General features: G+C 45.7%; 1 protein-coding gene across 3 annotated transcripts in view; it reads left to right on the forward strand.

Annotated features, from left to right (window-relative positions):
* Window positions 1-7838: 7838 nt before the first annotated feature.
* Window positions 7839-23615, forward strand: part of FLVCR2 (FLVCR choline and putative heme transporter 2) — a 37696-nt gene continuing 21919 nt past the window's right edge. For all 3 annotated transcript variants that reach the window (XM_069017914.1, XM_069017916.1, XM_069017915.1), the window contains exons 1-3: window positions 7839-8366; window positions 20836-20977; window positions 22200-22340. In XM_069017914.1, coding sequence (XP_068874015.1) covers window positions 7854-8366; window positions 20836-20977; window positions 22200-22340 — 796 coding nt within the window. In that variant the 5' untranslated portion in view covers window positions 7839-7853. The remainder of the gene's footprint in view (window positions 8367-20835; window positions 20978-22199; window positions 22341-23615) is intronic.

The raw sequence follows: 23615 nt of genomic DNA on the forward strand, positions 1-23615 counted from the left end.
TTTCTATTTTCTCATGGCTATAAAATGCTAAGCTTGGTTTTAGCTGCAGCTGGAGAAGGTCCTACCCTGATGTATATGTCACCTATGCCCACAAAGATACGAAGCCAATATCTTTTCTGCAAAGCTGTCAAAGTCTAGATCCTTCAGACTGGGTGGGGTTCTGTGTAATGCCCGCAGAACTGCTAGGCCCACTCACTGGTAACGTCTCAGACTTAGTACTGCAACTCAGAACGAAAATAAGCAGCAAGAGACTCGGAGACGGGTTTGCAACAACATCCTCTCCAAAACCTAAACAATATTCTTGGCATCATCAGTTAATGTGTCCTCCTTTTGCATGGCTGACTGTGAGCTAGAAGGCCTCCTACTGGCGTTGCACTCAGCTGTTCAGGCCAAACCCAGCCATTCTGGCGTTTGCTGCTCCTAGGAGACACATCTTCCAATCTGACTTGTCTTTGCCCCGGTCTTGCCCGCAGAAACCTGATCACAGAACACGCTCTGCATGATTTAAGCCGGTTTTGACCTCTGTTTCCTTCTGGTAATTGTGAGGTGTCTGGGAGGCAGTCTCTCTATGTTATAAAGAATGGTTCTCCCGGGAGAATGTCCTTATCACCCAAGCAGCAAGGGACAACATATCCTTTCAACCCTTTCAAACAGAGGCTGGTAAAAAAGACCTTTTCCTGAGGCTATTTGCAGAGCTGCACGAACTGCATGCTCAGGCTGTGTGAGAAAATTCCTTCACTTCTGCACTGGTGCTGTCTCTTGCTTCTCTTTCCCGGGCTCTGGGCCTCTGCTCAAGACTCCTCACATGCTGCTTTTGATTTCTAAGTAGCTAAGTGCCTGTCCTCTGGTGTGGCCCCTCACCGTTGTCCACAAATGAACTGCAAATGAACCTAAACGAGGAGCAAGGTGCAGGGCGGTGGCCAAGGCAATAATCGCAAATTGCTTTCGATTGTCTGCTCTTACCAGCAATGCAATTCCTGTGATTTTCATTTCCGTGGCATCTGGCATTTCTCAAGTGTATGTTATCTGGCCATGCCCAGCCTTCAGGAGCACTGTGGTGCTGGCTGTTCCAAGGGAAGGGGATGCTTCTGGGCACACAACTGGATAAACCGGGTGACGGCTGGGCCTGTGGAAGCCTGTCCCTGCCCCAGTAGGATGACAGCGCCTTTCTGTTGCACTACATAGTTTCTCACTGAAAACCTCTCTCAGAGCAGTACATAATCTAGTGCTCAAAGGAGGCTGAGGCTCTTTTCCAGCCGGGGAAGGCCAGACAGGAGGGAGACAGCTCTGCTGTGCAAGCACAGCCTGCCGAACACTGCGTGTGTGCTGGCCTCTGCTGGGCGAAGGCTGAGCGCTCCCAGCCAGCACCTGCACTCCTTTTGGCAAAGGGCAGACTAAGGAGCTCTGTTGCCCGCTGTGGCTCCAAAGCATTTACGCACTTGTTTTACAAATCCCATCTCAGAATTCACTTCCATTAGAGCTGCCAGCCTGCATCAGCAAGAGGATAACATCCTGCATGCTGAACCAAAGCAGCAGCCCACAAAAGAGACCCTCTTTCTGCTTCTTGCAATGATCATAGTGTACAAAGCAGTACTTGTCATACAAAAATGCTGCCTGGATGCTAATACTTCAGCACACAGAGATCAAAGAAGATCAGGAATCACTGCTAAGAGGCAAAGTATTTTTACAAACCGCAAGCTATCAAGAAGAGAAAAACCAAAGCATGGCATGAAATGGTGAGACCTTCTCCTAGCGAACAGCCCTGTGCTCACTTTGTCTGTGTTCTGCTGTGTTTTTGCCACCTTATTGATTGGTGATCTGGAGGAGATTTGAGCAGTGAGGCAGCGTTGTATGTATCCATAAAGGCTTTCTGGGTTACTGAAAAACCCTACCCAACTAAATGTTAGGGAGCATATATTCATCGCTTGCCAAGGGTTAGAACATGAGACTATAATTTTTCTTTCAGTTCAGGTTGCACACACCAGCTCCTGTGAGTTCTACTGCTTCAGAGACATCCACGCAGAGACAACACACCTTCCTCCCAACTCTTGTACCAGTTCTGTCCTTTTCTCTAAGACACAGTCAACTTTTCTCCCTGCACAACAGTGGTGGTTTGGTGCTGTGGTACTCAGAACTTTTCCCAGGTTCTTTTTTTTTGCTGTAGTGTGAGTGGGAGAAAGAAGAGGGACATGCCTGAGTTCAGCAGTGAGGCTATGCACATTTCCAGCACTCTTTTATTATTAATTAATGTCAGCTGCAAGCAGTAGAAGATTCAAATATTTTTATTCTGTCATTGCCATGAACTGGTATGACTCATTGAGATGGAGGCTGGAGGATGCTGATTAAGAAGGGCTTGTATACTTCAAGCTTTGGTATTTGGAATTAATCTGTGACCCTGATCTGGACTGGGCATGTAAATCTAGATTATGGCTGAGTTTTGAGGCTAACTGGAACTTTTTTCACTTCTTTTATTCTGAGCTGAACAAAGAGATCTTCGTGTCTCATGTGTGTGCCTGGTGCACAGCAGAGGAGTGACGTGGGTTTGCTCCAATAACAGAGCTTATGCACAGCTTTCCTCACAGCCATCTATATCTCCACAGCTTTTCACAAGGAATGGTTGAGAGGTGGGCTTAGATACTCAAGCAGCACAGCAGGCTAACCACAGTTACACAGTTTTTATATTAGAGCAGGTTCTCATCTGGCCTGATCAGAGAATAGGGCAGAGCAAGTTGGTATCTGTTTGCAGAAGGCCATGCAGAGGTAGCATAAGCACCCTGTGTCTGGAGAGGTGTGCACTAACCAGAAACTGGCACTTCGAGGTACCTTGCGTTCAAGTGCTCTTCCATGCTGTGCACTCCTTTTACATCTTTTTCTTGCTGCAAGGAGGCAGCTATGAATATTAGCACTTCAGCCATGCCCTCCCATCTACTCTTTGCAGTTCAGACTTACGGGATTCATCCACACAAACATCACATCTGAACTGGACAGGGTTAAATTAAAGCCATTACTCTATTAAAGCCAGGCTTTGAACAGGGTGATTGGATTTGCAAAGAAGTGCTAATTTCAAGCTGCTCTTGGGCAAGCCCTTGCAGCCCAGGCTGGAAGGTGTCAGACTGGAGCAAAAACCCTGCCCCTGGCAGGGCCACACAAATCACCATAACTCTTTGTGGCCCTGTAAAATAGACACAGATGATGCATCCTTGATGAAGCTCCCAGAGAGTGAGAGCTACACATGAAATGTGCTGAAGGGGAGCAAAACATTATTTCCCTTCCGTTTGCTGTACTTTTGAAAGGCCTAAAGCTTTGAACAGTACAGGTTTGGTGCTCAAAGTTAGCCCCTGCACAACTTTGGTGGTTCTGAGGTAGGTCTGCATTCTTCTCTAGATGAGATTTATGACTGTGCAACTAAGCCATTGTGTTTTGTGTAGAGGAAGGTAATTTTTGCAAAATTTTGAGTGCTTCAGAGGTTGCCTGCTGCACTGTTATGAATGGAGTTGTCCACCACTGTTCATGTACCCAGATCTTTACACTGAAAATGTAACAGGAAAGATTCTTAAGGGTATCAAAATAATTGTGTATCAAAACTACAGTAATAAACTAATCCATTGCCTTTGTAGGCTTTATACTGGGTGGCTCTTGGGACGCAGAAAGCTACAGGTGCCAGCAGAGGGCTGGCAGGGCTCCCTGCTCTATCGGGGAGCACCACTGGCTTTATCCAGAGCAGCAGCCCTGCCAGCCCATGCTGCACCGTGTGTTTCCAGCTGAGCACTGCATCTAGGTGTGACCCCAAAATGAGTGGCTCTGCCAGCTATTCGAGTCTTATCATTTGGTCTTAATGATACAACTACCTGACCTCTGAAGAACATCACTAAGGCAGTTTGGGTGTTGAACACAATAGAAAACCTTCTCCCTCCACTGACAGAGATCTTGTAATCTTTCCTGCAACGTATATTGTGAAAAGTTGTGTGGGATATCTGCTGACAGTTCTTCTGGCCCTAAATGCTATCAGTTAAAATGTGGTAGAGCCACCTAAGAGCTAAACTAGTTAGGTTTTGTAAGTGCAATGATGAAATTTAGAGGCACAAATAACAAGGCTGAGAGTTTGAAAGCAAGGGACATCCTGCGATCCTTTGAGGTTAGATACTTCCCATTTAAAGGGAACGTAAAGAAGTGCCTGGATGTAAGATCCCATAAATCCTTGAGTATTTGCTTTTCCTTAGCAGTTTTCTCCTTTTGTTCACTTACTCCTTGGATCTCTGAACCAGCGTGGGAGAGAAAAGACACCAAGGAATTATACTTTTCACAGTAATTTTCTACTATATCTTTTGCACACCTTCCAAGCCAATTTTCATCACCCATTCATATCACCTTGCTTGTCATTGAGCCCTATTGACATGTGGATTATCATTGCTGTCACCATCCCTAGCATTTATATTTATTGGGTGGACTTTGAGAATAGGAAGCTTGTTGCAAGGCCTTACAGAACATAAAGGAGCTGTATGTACTAATTGGTCATACAGGAAGCATGTATTCCAAGACTGTCAATGTTGGATTTCTTAAGACCAATAGGGAAGAGGATTACAGAGGTTAGGCTCTACCTGATGACCTGCACTGTTACACTTAATTTGTGTCCTGCTTCTTCCTCTAATTTAGTGCATTCCAATCTTCACAGATACTTTTGGCTCCAGGATCCTATAAGCTTTTTAGCACTTATGTTAATCTCCATGTAAAGGAGATTTCCCTCTAGCTTTAAAATCCACTTCAAGGGGTTGTCCTGAAATATAAATAATTTTCCATGGCTAAGAAATTTTTATATAAATATGCTGTGATGAGGGAAATCCAAAAGCAGCTGCTCTGTTGCTTCAAGAAGGGAAAGAGGCATGTGAGTAGAAACAGATGCAGTAATAGAGAGAGAAGGAAATGCAAAGCACAGGGATTTTATTTTAGTATTTTATAATTAGAAACTAGCAAATTATATAAAAGGGTGATTGAACAGTTCACAGAGTCAGTGAACTCCAAGGACAGGAGTTCAAGGAACTGTGGGCCTATAGGCATGAAAAACACTTGTCTGACTCAGCTTTGAGGAGCCAGTGTTGCTTCCCTGCCTGGCTCATGTTCACTTGACAGTCTGCAGTCACCAGAGGCTGGGCACTGCTTTCATGCATCTGATTTCAGCTTTTATTTTCAGCAGAGTCTTTGTTTTAGTAATTCTTGACTTAGCATTTGACTTTTCTGATAGGACTAAGACATTGGAGCAAATGGCTCCTTGCTTGGCAGGCTCTGACTTGCTATAGATCTAATGTTGATGCTGAGTAAACCTGAGGATTTTTGAGAGAAATTTAGGAGTGGGAGGTGGGACTAAAACAAAACTCAAGATGACAGACTGTTTCTGACCCCACTGTGGAGTAGGGCTGGCAGGAGGCAAAGGACCCAACATGAGTTTCTCAGTTGTCTCCTGTATATCTAAAGATTTGTCTATGTGTGTGTCCTTTATTCAGTCATGTATTAAGAAATTTAACTGTTCTCTGTGTCTTCCTGATGTGTGACAATATCTCCTCAACTCCTAATTTGTTTTCTTCATACTTTTTCTGCTTGTTCTTTTTCTGAAAACCACATTCAGTCACTGATATCTTCCTCTTTGCTGCCAGAGACCTTATGACAGCAGACTGCCATAAAGTCCCTAATTTCATTATCCTGCATTTATCTGAGTTTACAAATTAAAGATGCCATGGACTGTGATAATACTTTCAGTAACAGATAACTAAAGCTACAGTCCTAAAGTCATTTCAACTTCAATGCAACATGCAGGTGACATATTTAAGTTAGGCTTGAGTAACTCAATAATGTCTTAATCACCTGCAAATTTTGTTCCTTGCTCTGTTAAAGGGATTCTTAATAAATGATTGTCCTCTGAACAAACCCAGATTGCCATCCTAAAAATTGCCTGTACATTTCTTTTTTTGATTCTGTTTTTTGACTGGTCTTTAATCAATGATAGTGATTGCCTCTGTGTAACTTTGATTTCTGTATAATATTGTGGAAAATTTGATAAAGATATTTTCAAATCTTATCAACCTAGAAGTTAATTTTCTGTACTATCTCACTGTTATGTCGTTAGAGTTCTCAGACTAAGCAGTTGTTGAACCATGATAGTCTTTTTCCTGCTCCTTTTCTCCTCTGCCTCTCTGCAGTGCTATCATTCATTGCATTCCTGATAACATTTAGCTTACAAATTCGTTACAATAAACTCCTCTGTTCTTTCTGCTGTCTCAGTGCAGAGTTTCGAGTTAACTTTGGTTGCCTAATTTAATAATACATGGGACTGAAAACCTCTTTTCTGGCTTTTGCTTCTGAATTTGTCTTTCTTATTTATTATGTAAAAAGGCTACATTATGATGATGTTGTACCATTGTGAGAAGCATCCCAGGCGAGGCTGGAGGTTCACTGGTAAACCTGTGGGCTGAGGAGGGAGGGAGTAGGAGGGTTTGCAACTCTGCCCTGCGGAGCTTTCAGCAGACTACATAGGGAAGACTGCACTGGCTTTGCTTGTCTCTAGCTCTGCTTCTGGCCACTGCTGGGAGTAGGAAACCCAAGCAGGTGACAAGAGGCAAGCTCTGTGAGGATACACAGCAAGAACCACTTAAACTGACATTTGTTCACCTTGGAACAATTTGTGCAAAGTTTTTTTGTTTTGTTTTGGGGTTTTGTTTGTTTGTTTTCTTGCATGGTAAATAAGAACATAAAGACATCAAAGCTGTTTTTCTCTCTTGGCTCCTGACAGTAGGTAGGTAACTCAGAGGACAGCAGCACTAACCTCTGACAGTGTTCCACCAACTATGTAAAAAGGCTACAGTATGATGTAGCTACCAAGTAAATACAAGCCAGAGAAACTTCACTTTTTCATACTCTGTATTCCTTTGTTTCAGGAATACAACATCCAAAAGAAACTGCTCCCATTTTTCCAAATGAATTTTGACCTGTGTGTTAAATGTGGGAGGAGAGCTGAACACCACCAGCAAACTTGTGTCCTTGTGCTGAGGAATGTTTATGCAATTCAGGTAACATGATGCTAATTAAATGAACTGTAGATCATAAATGATCTCCAGGCAGGCATCTGCCAGTGGCGCGTTGCTCAAGTAATGGGAAAACAAGCGCTGACTCATTAACTGCGAATTCCCCATGAGAAGGGAAACAAACACCACTTTTGGCTCTTTTACTTCAGTGACGCTGAGATGTTTTAACTTTGACTTCACTGGATATTTTCACTTTCTAGTGTGCCATGTCGCGAAAAAAACCATCAGAGGCCAGCCCGAACGAAACCCAAACTGGTTCCTCCTCCAGGACTCCACTCTGGCATCTCTGGCGGGGTCGGGCATTGTCCACTCGCTCACAGCCTCCCCAGGTCACAATTCTGCTCAGCCCACGTCCTGTTCATCACCGGCAGCCAAAGCCTCTCCTGCCCCCGGCGCGGCCGGGCAGTGGCGGGGGCGGCGGCCGTGGAGAGGGGGTCGCGGCCCCTCTGCTGCGGAGCGGGCAGCGCATCTGCAGGACGCAAGCCGGGGCTGCCGCCCCGCAAGTGCCGCCCGCCCTCCCCCGGCGGCCCGAGCCCTTCCCGGCCCCGCGGCGGGGCGGGGCGGAGGGCGGGGAGGCCCGGGCCGGGCCGGGCCGGGGGCGCCTCCCCGCGCGGCGGCCGCCAGTGAGCGCGGCGGGGGCGGCCGGGCGGGGCGTCTTGGGCAGGTGGTGCCGGCGGGGAGCCGAGCCGAGCCGAGCCGAGCCGAGTCGAGTCGAGTCGAGTCGAGTCGAGTCGAGTCGAGTCGAGTCGAGTCGAGTCGAGTGCGGACCACGGTGCCGGTATGGTGTTGCAGGAGCCCGCCGGGGCACCGAGTCTGTCGACTGCGGTGGGAGGGGTCGCTGATGCCACCGCCGAGGTGCAGCTGTCCCGACTTCGCTGGCCCGTGCTGCTGCTCTTCAGCAGCTACTCCCTGTGCAACGCCTTCCAGTGGATCCAGTTCGGCAGCATCAACAACGTCTTCGTGCGCTTCTACGACGTGAGCGCCTTCGCCATCGACTGGCTTTCCATGAGCTACATGCTCATCTACATCCCCTTGCTCTTCCCTGTCGCCTGGCTGCTGGACAAGAGGGGCCTGCGCCTCATCGCCCTGGCTGGCTCGGCCCTCAATGCCGTGGGTGCCTGGGTGAAGCTGGGCAGCCTGAAGCCACATCTCTTTCCCGTCACTGTCTTGGGGCAGGTCATCTGTGCCCTGGCCCAGGTCTTCATCCTGGGCATGCCCTCACGTATCGCCTCGGTCTGGTTTGGCTCCCACGAGGTCTCCACCGCCTGCTCCATTGCGGTCTTTGGGAACCAGGTAATGGGCAGCTACACCCCGCTGGCCACGCATGTGGGGTGGGCTCTCACCTGCCTGGCTGGAGACTGAGAGTGCTAAGGGAGCAAGAGATGTACAAGAGCTAAGGGGTAAGGGCCTGAAGGGCAGCCGCAGAGATAACACGAATTTACATGAAATTCCCTCTGGAAAATGCAGCTGGTATCTGGAAGGATGCCACTGGCGTTAGCCTGAGGGCTGATGGTGGTGGCAGAGGCAAGTGGGACCTACATCTACAGCGTTCGGGGCAGCATGGGGGTTAGGTATGGTTCTGGCTTTAAGAGGTCTTTGGCTCAGGCTCTTTTCCAGTGCCCTCCACTTCCTGTGTGTGTGAATCTCCAGTCCAGGGCTGTGATTCAGTATAATCATGAATGGCCTGCCGGGGAAAGCACAGTGCTGGGAAACTGCTTCAGGCAGTGTCCTTCAAACCTTTTATCTGCAGTTGCATCTGGACTTGACGCTGCAATAGTCTCTTGCTGCTAACAACTAGATGGGACAAAGGAGATTAGCTGTCTACTGCAGACAGTACTTGTCATTGGGCCCTGGAGGCAAAGGACTTTAGCATTTTCATACCTCTTAAAAGTAGGTGCAGAGTTTCCACAAGCAGTTGCTTTGAAAAAAAGAAAAGTTCAGTCAGGCAGTGTGAGGTCAGCTCCCCGAGCACTCTTGTATCAATGTGGGTGCCAGAGGCCGGTGACACACTTGCTCAAGCTGCGACTGTCTTGTAGCCGGCTAATGCTCAGAGGAGGTAAATTTCTACACAGCTTTGAAATGATCAGGGAAATAGCTTCATGACCCTTGCACCGGAACACTTGCTCATAGCAGTTGAATGAAGCGAATAAGCCAATACTGATGCAGTGGGGCATAAGTGAAGTGAGCCTGGCTCTGCAGCCGACACAAAGAAGAGGAAAGTAGAACCTGGCATTAGCTGCTAGGCTGGACCTGTTCCCCTTGCTTTTAGATGCAGTGTACTCCCCTGCATGTGACTCTCTGCACCACCCTGGACCGTTCAGCCTGTGGGTGGCTGCCATTCCAATTTGAATGGTTTTCAATTCAGGTAGCTTCTAATGCAGGCTGCTTCTTTCTATGTTTCTGTATTTATTTAGATACTGCTGATGCAAAAAGAGGTGAATGCTTGGAGATGGTATTTGAGGAACTGAAGTTTGTAGAACAGCACTAGGGAATTAAGGGGACTGCTTTACATCTTTTGGAAAGAGAAAATGTACTTGTCTTTATTTGAGTGCATTTAAGCTTTCCTTTTTGCTCTTATCATCCCTTCTAGTGGGCAGGTTTTTATGTGTTTTTAAAGGAATCTTTAGAGTTGAAGGCATCTAACTTGACATGAGCAAATAAGTAACTGAGCATTTTGCTGTCAGACTTTTTAAAAATTATTCAGGAGGAGTTACTCAACAGTGTGCTTTAGAAGTCCAGACAATGAGGCTGTGAGCTTGTGCTATATGCCTGTGTGGAGTCATCATCATCCCAAAAGGAGTGGCTTAGTATAACGGTTGTGAAAAGCAAACTTTGGCTACCCTTTTGGTACTCCACACTGCTGTGGCGGTTGAACTGACATGACAATGAGACCTCAGTTCAGTACATAGTCTTTGCTTTGTAAGCCCAGACTTTCCTTTTAGAGAATCGGAGAAGTCAGAAATGGCAGTGATTAAAGACAGAGCATACTCCACAGGGAAGACCTATTTATTTCCATAGTCAAGCATAATCACAGTGAATGAAAACTAGCTATTTTGTTTACTGGTGATGTTGGGCAGGGGGAAAAAATAGAGGCATCCATTTTTCCTGGCTGCAGTTAAAGACTCTGTATTAGGGAGTGTTAGCAAAGGGTATAATACAGCGGTTTTGTAATTCCAGTATGGTAAATTATTCCCTATGCTCATTTCTCTACAACTATATAGGTTTTCCTTTCCTTGCCATGTCACTTAGTTTAATTATTATTATTGAATACCAAGCACTGTTGTCCTTCTCCATTAAGAATTGCAAGCAACTGCATGAAGAAGCAGGGAAGTGTCACTGCTTCTTTATTTGCTGTACCTGCCCCCTTTCTGCTCCTGCTCTCTTGGCCCCAGGCTGTACTTCAGCAGCGCTGTCCTGAGGAGAGCCCTGTCTGCTGGATCATCTCGGTCTGCTGGGGCCATGTTTGCTCAGGACACCGCCGCTGATACAAGAAGCTTAGATTTTAAGGGTTGAGGGCTGTGGGTACTGCTAGTATTGCAAAGCTTTGCAGGTGCTTGCTAAACAATGTACTGCTTGCTGAACATTTGTTATACTGGCCAGGCAAAGGGAAAGGATGTATGGGACGATAAGGATAGGATGCCAGACCATTGATAAGGGGAGGGAACCATGATGATCAGAATTCCTGCTTTCGGACCTTGGAACTGGCTCGAACCAGCTTTGGGGTTTGGACTTGGACCAAGACCTCAGAGAGTATGTGCAAAGAAGCAAGGTGAAAATTTTAAGTCTGAGGCAGAGTGTTTACTTCATCAGAGGATGACTTTACTTCATCCCAGAGACCCCGGCCCACGACCACCAGGCAGCACTGCACAGATGTAATAGAATGCTAAGCTAATTATAATACAAAGCGGAGACAGATGATGAATATGTATAGGCATATTGTGTAACTTGATGCATATGTAATTTGTAACCAGATATATTTCAAGCTGAGTACCACAGTCAGCCCGCATGGTTTTTTTGGGGCTACACTCCATGCGTCCGGCACCGCAATAAACATACCTACTTTACAACTTTCGCGTTGTAGAGTCTTTCCTGCATATCACCGCTGCTTGCTGACTGATGGTAACCTTCAGGTTCAAAGTTAGCCCTGAAGAGTAAATCATTGAATCAGTCAGACCAGGTGTTAAATATCCTTTAAAAAAAACAAACAATCCTTAGTAAGGTATCAGAATCACCTCACTTGTTTCTGGCCATGTGTTGGCTGTGTATCTGAAGTGCAAAGATATGTTAGATTGAGCACTCTTGAATCAATGCTGGAGAGTTTCTAGAAGAGTGTGAACACCTGTGGAGGTGATCACATTCTCTTGTTTACCCACTGCTGGTTTTTATACTATTTTACTTTTCCACATTTTAACAGGAAGATACATAGGTGGTTTTCCATTCTTTTTCCTTGTCATGCAAGTTCATGTGCGGGGAGGTATAGAATGAAGTTTGCATGTCAGATGCTTTGGCCTTAATATATTAGTGTTATTAAAATACTACTGGCTTCTCATTGCTTGAAAGACTAGGAAAAATCTATATGGGGACATTTCTTCATGCTGAAGATCTGGGGTAAAGAAGCAGAAGTGTTATGGAGAGTTCACTAATGTTCTTCAGATGTATTTTAATATTGGGAGGAATTTGTCTGATATACTTATGAAATACAGCTGTCAGTAGTAGTGTGCCTGCTACATCAGCAGTGTTCCCTGTGGAGCACCTTGGTGCTGGATATCTGTGTGAAGTCCCACACACAAGGTGGATAGGAGAGAGCTGTCTGCGTAAGGCTGTGCTGCTTCCAATTTGTTGTATTGATTCATCAGCTGTGTCCCTGTTTGGGGCTGTGTTTGACAGGTAGCAGCAAACAGGCTTCTAACTTTTGCGTTGATGCCAGACTGAGCATCATTCTGCCTGGTGACAGGACTGCAGCGGGAAGAAACGCTCTCCTGAGGTACTGGCATTTGCAGGAGTATGTGCTTGCTGGAGCAGCAGGTCTTGCCCCTTCGTTTAACACACTTGCTCTTCTGTAACATGGAGATGAGGAAGCACACAGTCCTTTGGCATGACAGAACTAACATGGTGGTGGGGATGTTTAGGTAGCAATTTAAGTTTTCATGGTATTTTGAAATTTATGAGCTGGAGTCTGATGGCCAGGTACCAGCTCTCGCCTTCAGCTGCCATGGTGCATGCTGAACTGCTGTGCCTGGGTTTTAAGCATCTCACTCTTACTAGTTTATCTCCCTGTTGTCACTTGATGGGCAAGGGACATGGGCAGCATGCAGAGAAGTGTAGAACTGTGTTGCACACAGACAAGGAACATTTGTGGATTTGATTTGTATTGCTTTGCCACCAGTATTGGATTTTTTGTTGATTGAGAGACCTTGTTCCTGTTTCTTGCTGTTTTGACAAAGAAACAAGCAGCTGATGGGCTTGGGAGTAAGGATGTGGGCCTGTTAAACGATCTTTTGCAGTAATTTTGCCTTTTTTTTTTTTTTTTTTTTTTGAGCAGAGGTTGATAAAAAGTGCTGTGATTTGGGAGGAAAGAAAACTTCAGCTGCATATTAAGTTCTGCCTCAGGGGAAAAATCATGCAGCACCTTACTGATCTTAAGGTGGGATCTGTTCTGATGTAGTTGCAATGTGATTTCAGAGATTTAGGGCTTCCATAACAGGAACAGCCTGAGGCAGAGGTTTTAGGTGGTATCTGCAGCTTGCTGGGAGTGCCAGTCTCAAAGTGATTAGGTGATGGCTTTTGAAATAGACAAAACAGGTGCTAAGCTGTGAATGAAATTCAGAAAAATGTTCTCTTTGTCACTTCTGGTGTGTCCTTTCCTCCTGTTTTGAACTGGGGAAAAGTCTGCCAAGGGTAGTGGGTGAGATGGGTTTTGCCATGTATTTGGGTCTGCAGCATGTGAATGGCCATTGCTTTTGAGCTGGTGACCCTACAGTGCTGTTTGTGCTGAGCATGTGCCATTGTTTGATGCTTCACTGATAACTCTGTTCTGTACCTTTTGCCCTTCAGGAAAGGCAGCATCTGAAAATCTAAGAAGCATTGTGGAAATGTATCATGTCCTGTGGAATCCCTGTCTTCCAGTCTTTGAGTGGACTTCTGTCAGATTTCTTTGGCTGTTCTCTGTCTCTGCTGGAGGATTCCCATGCTTTCAAATGATTCCCTGTTAGAAATATGGACAGATGGTGATCTGTCTCACAGCCCTCTAGCTTGGCCCTGTATCTCTCAGAGTTTTAGCTATCAGAATAGAGATTTTAGTGGCAGTAGCTAATGGTTGATGTAGTAGCTTGTAGTGACAGTAGTTAATGGTTGACATTCTCCAGCCCTGTCTCCTTTCTCTCCCTGAAAAAAAAAGGGCAGGGTGGATCAGAGCACTTGGATCTCAGGGAGTGCTGTGTGGCCAACTCTCCAGGATCCTGGATGTGGCTCAGTGTGGGAGGGCGTGCTGACCAAATAGCACTGTGGCTTTTGCAGGAATGCCTATGTTTCTATAAATGGACGTGATAGCCTGAAATGAACTTTTTCTACCCATTTCATCTGGTGCTCCCTTCCCAGACATACACCAAGGGCAGCTCCCCCTTCTCTCCCACAGAAGTTGGCTTTTGGGTTAAGTTCTGCATGGGAGTTTAAATTAATGTCTGCAGTGTTTCTGATGGGAGAGCCTACCCTGCAGCACCCTCAGCACTTGCCCTGCAGGATCCCCGGGATTGTCTGTATTAGGTGACTGGAGTAGGTCCTTGACCAAAGCATATCCTCACTGAGGATACCAGTAGCAGCTGAGGTAGCTGTCAGAGCTGAAACCTCTCTGCTCTCTCTCTTGTCTACTGCTGTTGTTTTGCTGTGTTGCATTTCTTTCCCAGCAGACTGGGGGAAGGTGCATTCAAGGCTGACAGGTCCCAAATGACTTGCACAGAGGAAGAATCTTCACTGTACAGCACTGCATCATATTAAGCATTATGAGACGATGCCACAGAAGCAGAAGTGTGATGCGGAAGGGAGTTGGCTTTGTTTTCAGATGGGCTTTGGTTGTGCAAGTGCAGTTTGGAAAAACAAAATGTCTCCTACATTAGTGGGAAAGTCAAATAGAGCTTACACCCAGTCTTATCACAAGGCTTGATTACAATTTTTCCTTTCACAACTTGTGTACTTTTTTATGTTGTCTTAAAACACTGCAAAAAAGTTATGTAAATTGTGGAAATAGGTACATTGGCTTCCTGACTATCTGGATTTCCATAGGCTCTTGTAATTTTGCTGTCAGTGGTATGGAAGAAGCATATTCTGGACACCAATTAATACAAAAGTTTACTGTGTAGGAACTGGCAGCTTCTGCTTAAACAGCACCTCAGTTGGGCATTTTGAATTCTCCTGTGGCCTTTTGTATGGAAAGACAGCTGGGACCTGTGCTGATAGCAAAGTATTAGGAAGCCAATATGCAATTGGGAGGCACAGAGGGTGAGAAGGGGGTGGCTGGCTACTCTGCAGGTTGTGATACGTGAATTATAGGGTCAGAAAGTTTAGGTGCTCTTGTGAAATGTTATGGTTACATAACATTTTGAGGGACACCTGTAGTTAGAAAATGAGGGAGGGCCTAGGACAGAGCTTTGATACCCAGACAGGAGTAGAAGAGGAGGCTGTGTTGCCCAGAGCCTGGAACAGGTGTCTCCTCAGAGGGGCTCCCTGGGTGAATCCAGAGGAAATGTGGAGTGTATCCTCCTCACTCTCCAAAGTCTTGGCTTGGGAACTTGCTAAGACTGTGTTGAAATAATGGTGTCTGAAAAGCCTGTTGTATTGGTGTTTATCAAAGTATGGATCTTTCGATTGCTACATTTTCTGTCCACTTGGCCAAACCAGCAGGCTGCTGGTCTCGGTGTTTCCTGGGACTCCTGCTTATGCTGAGCCTCTTAAAAATTAGCATTACTTTTCTCTTCCTCCATTCCTGATTTGAGTATTTGGTAACAGACCATTTGGTATGTTTGTGTGCAAGTAGCGTGGATTTTCTCGACTTGTTCTTTTGAACTCCTGGATGAATACCAGCTGGTCCTGATGCCTCATAGAAGAAATTAGTTGAAATAAATTGAGTTATATCTTCCACTCATAACGCTTCAGATTTTTGCCATATGAAGAGGTTGTGTTGATGTGGAAACATCCAATAAATATAATGTCATGAATGATGGTCCAAGACCTCCCTCCTTCTTGAATGTTCTCCTTCCGCACTGATCATCTTTTGACCCTTCTGTCAGGTTTCCTGATTTTGTTGTGTTTGAAGAGTTTTTGACTTAGTTTGTAAAGCTGTTCTTGTGCCTCTTTTGGCCTAATTATGGTTTTACTTTTTTAGCTTGATCCAGCTTGCTGTCATTTTTCTTTGAAGGAATAATGTCCAGTTTTTGAGCTGGGTGGTTTATGTTCTTGTTGTGGGTTTGTTTGTTTGTTTGTGGTTTTGGGTTTTTGTTTTTTATTTAATTGTGGTTTCTTTACTCTGTTCTAAAATATTTTGCTAATATTCTCTAGGCTTACACTGAGCCTCTGATTCAGTGTCTTTGCACAGTCTTAATGCCACTTGCAAGCATTTAATTTCTTAGGCTTTTCTTCTTAATTTCCATTTAACACACTTCTTTCCTTTTAGGCAACTTCCTCTTGTGAGTTATATATTGCTGTAGTGCTTTGGAGGTTGTTTCCTTTTTTGTTTCCTTTTTTTTTATTTTTTTGTCACTGCTGCAAGGAAGCTGAATTTGTGTGCAGTGCAGAACCATTCTGTAATATTGATCATAGTCACACTGTGCTGTTCTGGGTCGAAATCACAAATTGTGCTGCTTCTTATAAGTTTTCCTCAGAAAAGGGTATTTATGGAATCCAAAAATGCAGTCTCTGCATCATCCCTGTCATGATGCTTATTTAGCTTGCAAGGGCATTTTCAAAATTTCTTTACTGTTGTATACTTTTGCTTTTGCAGCTTCTCTCTCTCTCTGTCTTTTAACATTTTAATTGACCTTCTGGATTTGGTGGTCCCCTCTGTCAACATTTATACCTACTTACGGAATTTTACAGGGCTTCTGTATTCCTGTTGCTGACTCGTAGTTTTCTTTGAGGTAGAGGTCCACTCCTGCACTCCTCCATTGATCATTCATTTACAGCTTTTATGCTGATACACCACTGGTTATCTTCCTTCAGCAGACTCTTAGCAGCTATCCTCAGACATGTAATTTTCTATTTCAAGACTTTGGGTACATTTATACCATCTTCTTAGCTACTTGCTCTTGGTTCTTGTACACTGAATATTGAATATGATGTTGTTGTTGTGACTGGTCCTTGGCAAAATTCAGGTAGGAAATACATTCTTTCTATCCTTTACCAGTCTCTAAAGAATAAGTCATCTGAACAGTGCACTCCGCTGTAGTTGTTGGCTTTCCTGGTAGTGTGTTTAAAATTATCCCAAAGCATTTTTAAAATAGTGCGAGCAGCCTGATCTCCTGGAGAGATCCTCAGAGATCAGGACAGTTGTTGGGGTTTGGGGAGTTCCCCTTCTGTTTTCTTTTTTCTCTTGAGGAATTTTTCCCATATATGTTGCCAGGGTGACAAATTGCTGGGTGCTTGGGAGAAACAAAAGACCTGGCCACAGAAGGAGGGGTCCAACGGGCTACTCCCTTTCACCTGGGGGTTGGGTACACCCCTGGCTGGCTGGTGTTTTCCGCGTTTGGAGGGAGAGAGGCTGCCATCATTGTGGAGGGATTTAATCTGCTGCGGGCTTCTGCTTTTCGGCTGCCTTCCTTCTACCGTGAGTGGAGCCTGCTCACTGGAGCGGCTGTTGCACCGGGACCCTAACACCGCACCTTACTAGAAGAGGGACCTGTTCGCCATCTGCTCGGGTGCCTCAGGGAGAAACCCTGGGATTCCCAAGCCCGCCTTTCCCTGCCCCGCTGGGAGCCGGGCTGCGGCCGCCCTGCCCCCGCCGTTGCTTTGAGCCTTCGCTGTATCATAGCCCTGCATGCCCAGACCTCCGGGGGTTCCCGCTGCAGCTCCGGAGTTCGATACATCTCGTCTGTCACCCGGGATTTGTGCTCGTCCCTGCTGTTCCAGCCTGCTGTTCCCGAGGGTCCAGCCGGACACTGGGATCGGCTGCCCAGCAGTTTGTGAAGCCTTTGTCCCATCCCTTCCCGGGATCCCAGGGCACCGGTGCCGCGTGCTCCCCGAGCTCGCTCCGGAGCGCCCCCTGCAGCCGTGGGGGAACCATCGCACCTGCCCTGCTCACCGGGAGCCGCCAGCGCCCCTGCCGGCTGCGAGCGGAACTGCACCCGAGGGGAAAGGGCCCGACAGCTGAGAAGGCTGGGACTGGGTTTGTGATTGTTTGCTGTTACTGCTGTAGTTATTGGTGTTTGTTTGCCTGGTTATCCATATATATATAGAGAGAGAGAGAGTAAAGAACTGTTATTCCTATTCCTCATATCTGCCTGAAAGCCCCTTATAATTATAATAATTTGGAGGGAAGGGGGTTGCATTTTTCATTTCAAGGGAGGCTTCTGCCTTCCTTGGCAGACACCTGTCTTTCAAACCAAGACAACAGTGCTGGGTGTTTTGGGCGAGAGAATTCTGAGTGATGTACCAAATTTTGAGAACAAGCTTATCTGCTAGGTATTGGGGACCTGCCTGTATAAAGATTGGAGATGCAAATTGAATAAGAGGGTCCATTATGATCCATTATGACTGATGGTCTCTGTAAGGAGGGTAGCACAGCCTTTTGCAGAACTAACCTTATTTTTACATTGCTTTACTTTCGCTGATGTGCAAGGTGTACAGAAGGGAGGGAAGTTATTTTTCCCTTTCTGAGGCGTCTTTTAAATTTTCTGGTTAATTGATCACAGTGTTTTTGTGGGTTGATGGTAATGTGCACGCTGACCTGCTGAGAACCAGGCTAAAAATCTCCTTGTGAAAGGTAAAGTATATGCAGTGTAATAGTCATCATGTTGTTGAGAGCATGTCTTCTTTGCTAAAAATGGTATGAATAATCCAGGGTCTGTAAGTGTCATTCAGGAAATCTTAAGTTTTAGTCAAGTCAAGGGGCCTCATCTTCACAGAATTAATAGAATGAGTTGCTCTGAAATATAAAATGTCTCCTATTGCTATGATATTTTTTGTCCATTCTGCTACCTAGTTCTTACCAACGGTATAATGAACTCCTAATGGATAAAAATTGTTTCTTTTTGGGGGAGGAGAAGAGAGAGGACAAAACATTCATTTATGGCTAGAAAAATTGTTCAGGAAACTTCTTCTGAAAAGGCAACAAGCAGTTCAAAAAAGTTGGGTGAGTCTGTGACCCATTGGGTAACTGATGACTACAGGACCTCCCAGCAGAAGATTTCTAAACAATTTGCAACACAGACTCTCAATACCTCCTCTGCTAGGTATATCAGATAGATCCTTTTTCAGCTGGAGGGAGACTGGAAAAGATTGAATCTCAGCTGCGATCCTGGAGAAATTTACGTCAGAGGTCAGAATAAAGCGTGGATCTCTCCTTTCCTGTTGTTTTGCTGCTGTTCAGCAGCTCATGTGGCTAGCATGTGATTGCAGAGAGAAGGAAGCCAAGAAGTATCTAGCACAGGAATCCAGCTTAGTTCTTCCAAGAATGAAACAGTGGTAAGACAGAGTCAGTTTCTAGTAAGGTGTTTGTAAACGTTACTTGGGAAAGGGTGGGTGGCACATGGGAGACCTGATATATGAGAGTCAATAGACTCTTCTCTCGAATGGAAAGGAGCAATGTTGAGAGTCTTTTCCTCAAAGGTTAAATCTTTAGGAATGCTCTGGAGATAGGAGTGAAGTGTAGGCTGGCTGTGTCCTGGTCTGACCAGGCACACCAGAGCCACAGGCCTGCACTTGGCCACAAGGAGGACAAAATAAATGTGCTGCAGAGGCAAGTAGGCTTCTGCCCTCTACCAGCGATCTCTGTGAGCTTCTGTGTTTGATGCTATTACCTCTTCTGTGCAGCTGCAGGCTTGTGCAGGGAAGAGGGGGGCATGCAGTTTGATGGAGATTAGAGCTTGAAGCCTCTAAACCACATGGTAGTTGTGCTCACTGTAGTCAGTGAGCAGTGCAGAGGAGGAGAGCCAGCCTGACTCGCTGTGATGAGAGGCTTGGGATAGGCCATGTCTGAACAGAATTGAGCTCTGGCAAGTTTAGTCCTGTGTCACTCTGTCTGTGCCATGTGGGTGTTAGGAAGGTTTATCCTCCCTGATGATCTTTTAAGTTTCCTGCTAAACTCGTTCAGTTCTTGACTTGCTATCTGGGATGGCACAGCTTGGGTTTGTCTTCAGTCTGCATAATCATAAGTCAAATGTTTTATTCCTGACAGTGCCTTGAACTGGTAGGGCACATCTGTAATCTCTTGGTGGCTCTTCCTACTAGCTCCCTGTGATGTCCTAGCACCAAGACTGAATTTAGCACAGGTATCTTGTTGCTGATCCTGACCCAGGTTATCCAGTGGAGGGCACTGTTTGACACAGGAGAAGTTTGGCCAGACATGGTTGAAAGTCACTTGTTTGTAAGCTAAATAGGTTGCCTGAGGGTAGCAGATAGCTCTGTTTGAGTCATAAATATTCTTCCTGTCTCAAAAATACATCAGCTGGATGGAGCAGTAGGGATTTTGTGGAGAGTTTTCTGGGGCTGGAGGGCACAAGCTGATTTTTAGCCTAACTACCAGATATGGCAACTGAAATATATGTGTTCTGAGGTCTTTGTCTTGGCCAGTGAGTGAGTCTTCCAGAATGAATCTATCAGCATCCCAGAAACATGGAGACATGTCAGAGAAAGCATGCAGAAAGCACAAGAAGGTCTTGCTAGAAGACAGCCTGGGAAACTTGCCTGAGCTTGTGCCTGGGTTACAGGACTCTTGGATCTTCTGCTCTGTGCTGACATGCTTCCATGAGGTTTATGGGCTGCACAGAACTTGTCTTCCTTAGTCCTTGTGTTCTGTACACTTCAGAGTAGTTTATCCAGGGACAGTTGCCAAGCTTCATTAGTAAAACAGCCTTGACATCTAGGATATGTGCTGTCAACACTTCCTTTGCTTTCAGCTTTGATGTTCTTGTAGGTTCTCCTACAAGCTCTCCTGGTGCTCGCAGGGTGAGCCTTTTCTTGGGATGCTGCTCATTTGAAACTGTGTCAAAGTTGGCTGAGCCAGATTAACATCTCACTTATTTGGAGTGGTCAGGTTTCTGTCTCAGTCCTTGCCCTTATCTGGTTGGAAAATAAATTGGTTCAACTCAGGTTCAACTCATTGAACCCAGCAATTATTCTGGTTGGTCTTGATGGTCTTGTTTTCTGCCATTTTTAATGAGCAAAATTGTAATACCAGGTGATCAGGCCAGCTCTAGAGCAGGGGTAAGGTAAGCAGTGGGATGTGTGTGTGGACAGGAACATATATTTGTGGGGGAAGGTCAGGGCAGGCAAGACCTCCACTTTGATGGAGCCAGGTATTCATTCTGCTCAATTCTGTTGTAAAACCTTGCTCTGAATATCCTGACAGTTGTAAATGCACTGAGGAAACCTCTTCTAAGGCCTAATTGCAATGGGTATCTGTTTTTTTTCTCTTGATTTTTGGGTGGTAAAGAAGATTTTCATCTTGGTTGTGAAATTGGATTAGGCTCAGTTGAACCTGTACTGAGCTGTAGGGTAGTGGCAATGTTGTGGTTTCATGTCATGCCTCTGTTTATCCCATCTCTCTCCTGCTCAGCTTGGCATTGCTGCAGGCTTTCTGGTCCCTCCAGTTCTCATTCCTAATGTGGAGGATGTGGAGAAGCTGGCCTATCACATCAGCATCATGTTCTTCATGACTGCAGGTGTGGCATCAGCCCTGTTCATCCTGGTCATCATAGGTAAGGATGTGGGAGTGTGCACATGAGACCAGATGGGACTGGGAAGGTCAGCCAATGTGTGAAGGGGGTCTGTGTGCCTGGAAGTGGGCTGGGCTGGAAGTCCATGTGGGGATGTGTCCTAGTATGCAGCTGACAGGGTCATGCATACCATATCTTGCTGCTTCAAACCCCTGATGAACAGCACATGTAGAAGGGAGTGTAAGAGGTTGTGAGTGAGCCTGCTAAATTGTTAGTTTTGTCCCTTGCCTGCATTATAAAATCCTGACATGAGTAAGTCCTTTAAAAAACAACAGAAATCTTGCAAGTTTCATAGTCATCTTCCCTGCAAATGGGGTGCTGGGCCTTGGGTTATGTCTGGGACCTGGCTACCTCTTAAGAGTAGCGAGAAAGAGGCAGATTATATGGCGTCACAGGAACAAGCTGTTCCCAGTTATGAGTGGAGAGAATAAAGCATGAAGGACAGTAGGAGGACACTAGAGGTGCAATTCCCCTGCTTAACACATGAAGTCAAAACCAGATCTTTAGCATGAAAGACTGGCATGTTCACTGGAGAGCTGTGTTTAGTTGCTGAACTCCATGCAATTTTTTGATAGGCTCCTCTTGCCAGTTTGTTTGTGTTGCTGGTGGCTGAATCAGATGTAGACTTCAAATCATGTGGGGCAGGGAATAGACAAGGTACAAAAATGCCTGTCTAGCACCTGGCACAGCAGTATTGCCTGTGACTGGGATTTCTGGATGCTACTTTAATGCTGTTAAGGGGCAGCATATCACTTGGCCTGAAGTAAAACCTGGCAAAAGTTATTGTTCCCTGGGCACTGGCCACTGCAGAGCACTAGGCCACATTTGTCAACTGACTTGTCCAGTTCTGCTTTGTCATTTGTAAATCCACATAACACTTTTGCACCTGGCTGGTCATCCTTCTAGAGGCAAAGGCATTAATAGTCCTGAGAACTCTTTTGGTGCTGCTGGACACTGCCTACACAAAAAGCTAATTGAAGGCAAGATGTTTTCCTTGGCAAGGTGGCAGGAGTTACTGTTGGAAGAGAGCTGTTCTTTCCTGTTCCTGGATAAGTTCACGCATGGAGATCAAACCTTGAGGACAATGGTGTGTTTTGTACACTTGGTTCTGCTAGCCCCTCTGTTATCCCTCAAATGGTGCAGTGTGTGCTCAGGCCCCTCAACTGCACCATTACAAACAGATGTACTTTGTGTCTGGTTTCAGTCTTCAAGGAGAAGCCCCTGCACCCTCCAAGCCGAGCTCAGGCCTTGATCCAGTCAAGACCGACTGCGGAATATTCCTACATGCAATCAATCCTCCGTCTGCTCCGCAATGCCAACTTTTTGCTGCTTATGATCACTTATGGTAAGGTCTGGCCTTTCTTCTTGTGCAGTTATCACTGCTTCTCCCTCCCTCTCTGCTCTGCTGGGGCAGAAACTGGCTTGAGTTGTTTTAGTGGAGCATAAGGATAGCTCCCCCTGCTGCCACAGACCAGGAATCCTTATAGCCCAGTACTCTTCAGCAGTGGTTACCAGCAAATGCAGCAGGGAAAAACGAAAGGAAGGCAAGCACACAGAGGATGATATGCCCCTACAGCAGTTCTCCCGGTCTTTGACTGCTGTTCAAGGGATTTCCTTATCTGTCCTTTTTTCTAGTTGTTTAGTTAATTGCAGTGAACCAATCCAAGTGCTTACATAAGAAAAATATGGAAGTGTCTGAGTGCAAGTCACAGAACTGAGTGAAAGTCATTTCTGAAGGCAAGGATATGAATATGACTGCCAGGCATCTCAGTAGATGTCCTGTGGAGTATGCAGATGTGCAGACTTTGTCAGCTTCCCAGGCAGTCCCTGTGAAGCAATTGGAAGGAAGGAGAATCTTGTGCCATCTGTCCTTGCATGCTGAATTTGCTGCTTGCTTCTCTTCAGTAGTCTTAGCCTCTTTGTTTGAGGGCAGTGTGATGTGTTGAATCTATTCCCTGACGCTGAATTGGCATATGGAAAAGTGTTTTTCTTTTTAGCAGAAAGGCCATTGTGGTCTGAGCCTGACTGCATAATAGGGTATACTGTAGCCAGCTAGTGTGTGGGTAGTTTTGTCCTCACTCTTCCTACCAGCTTGCTATGGAAGCTTCTCAGGGGGTCAGTTAAATATTGCTGAAAGTGCTGCATGTTTTGCCGGCAATTTTGTCTGAAAGACCTTGTGGATGAGTAGGCAGGTTGGAGAGAGTGAGATAGTGGCTTTGTACTTGAGGATGCTAATGGTCTTTGGAGTTGTTGGAATCTCTGCTCCCTTCCTTCTCAATGCAATAGACTTCTAGAAATGCCCCTCTCAGATTGCCCTTAAACTCTGCTGGTTTGCATTGCAGCTGCTGGGTTTGGTTTTTTTTTTTTTTTTTTTTTTTTTAGATAGTACATAATGCCGTCTCAGAAAGTGAAGACAGAAAAGCCTGTCAGGCAGACTGTGTCTAAAGTTGGATTGTGTCATCTGCTCAGTTCATACTTACCCTTCAGGGAAAAGAGAGGGGAAAGCATTTTCTCTAATACGTGTAAACAAGTCCTAGAGGAGAGAGGAGGGCTCTCAGTACAAAGAGAGTGTTTAGAATCTGACCTTCCTGGGATAATTCTTTTCTGGCAGTCACAAACA

The sequence above is a fragment of the Aphelocoma coerulescens genome, chromosome 5 (assembly GCF_041296385.1).
Source record: "Aphelocoma coerulescens isolate FSJ_1873_10779 chromosome 5, UR_Acoe_1.0, whole genome shotgun sequence".
Classification (NCBI taxonomy): domain Eukaryota; kingdom Metazoa; phylum Chordata; class Aves; order Passeriformes; family Corvidae; genus Aphelocoma; species Aphelocoma coerulescens.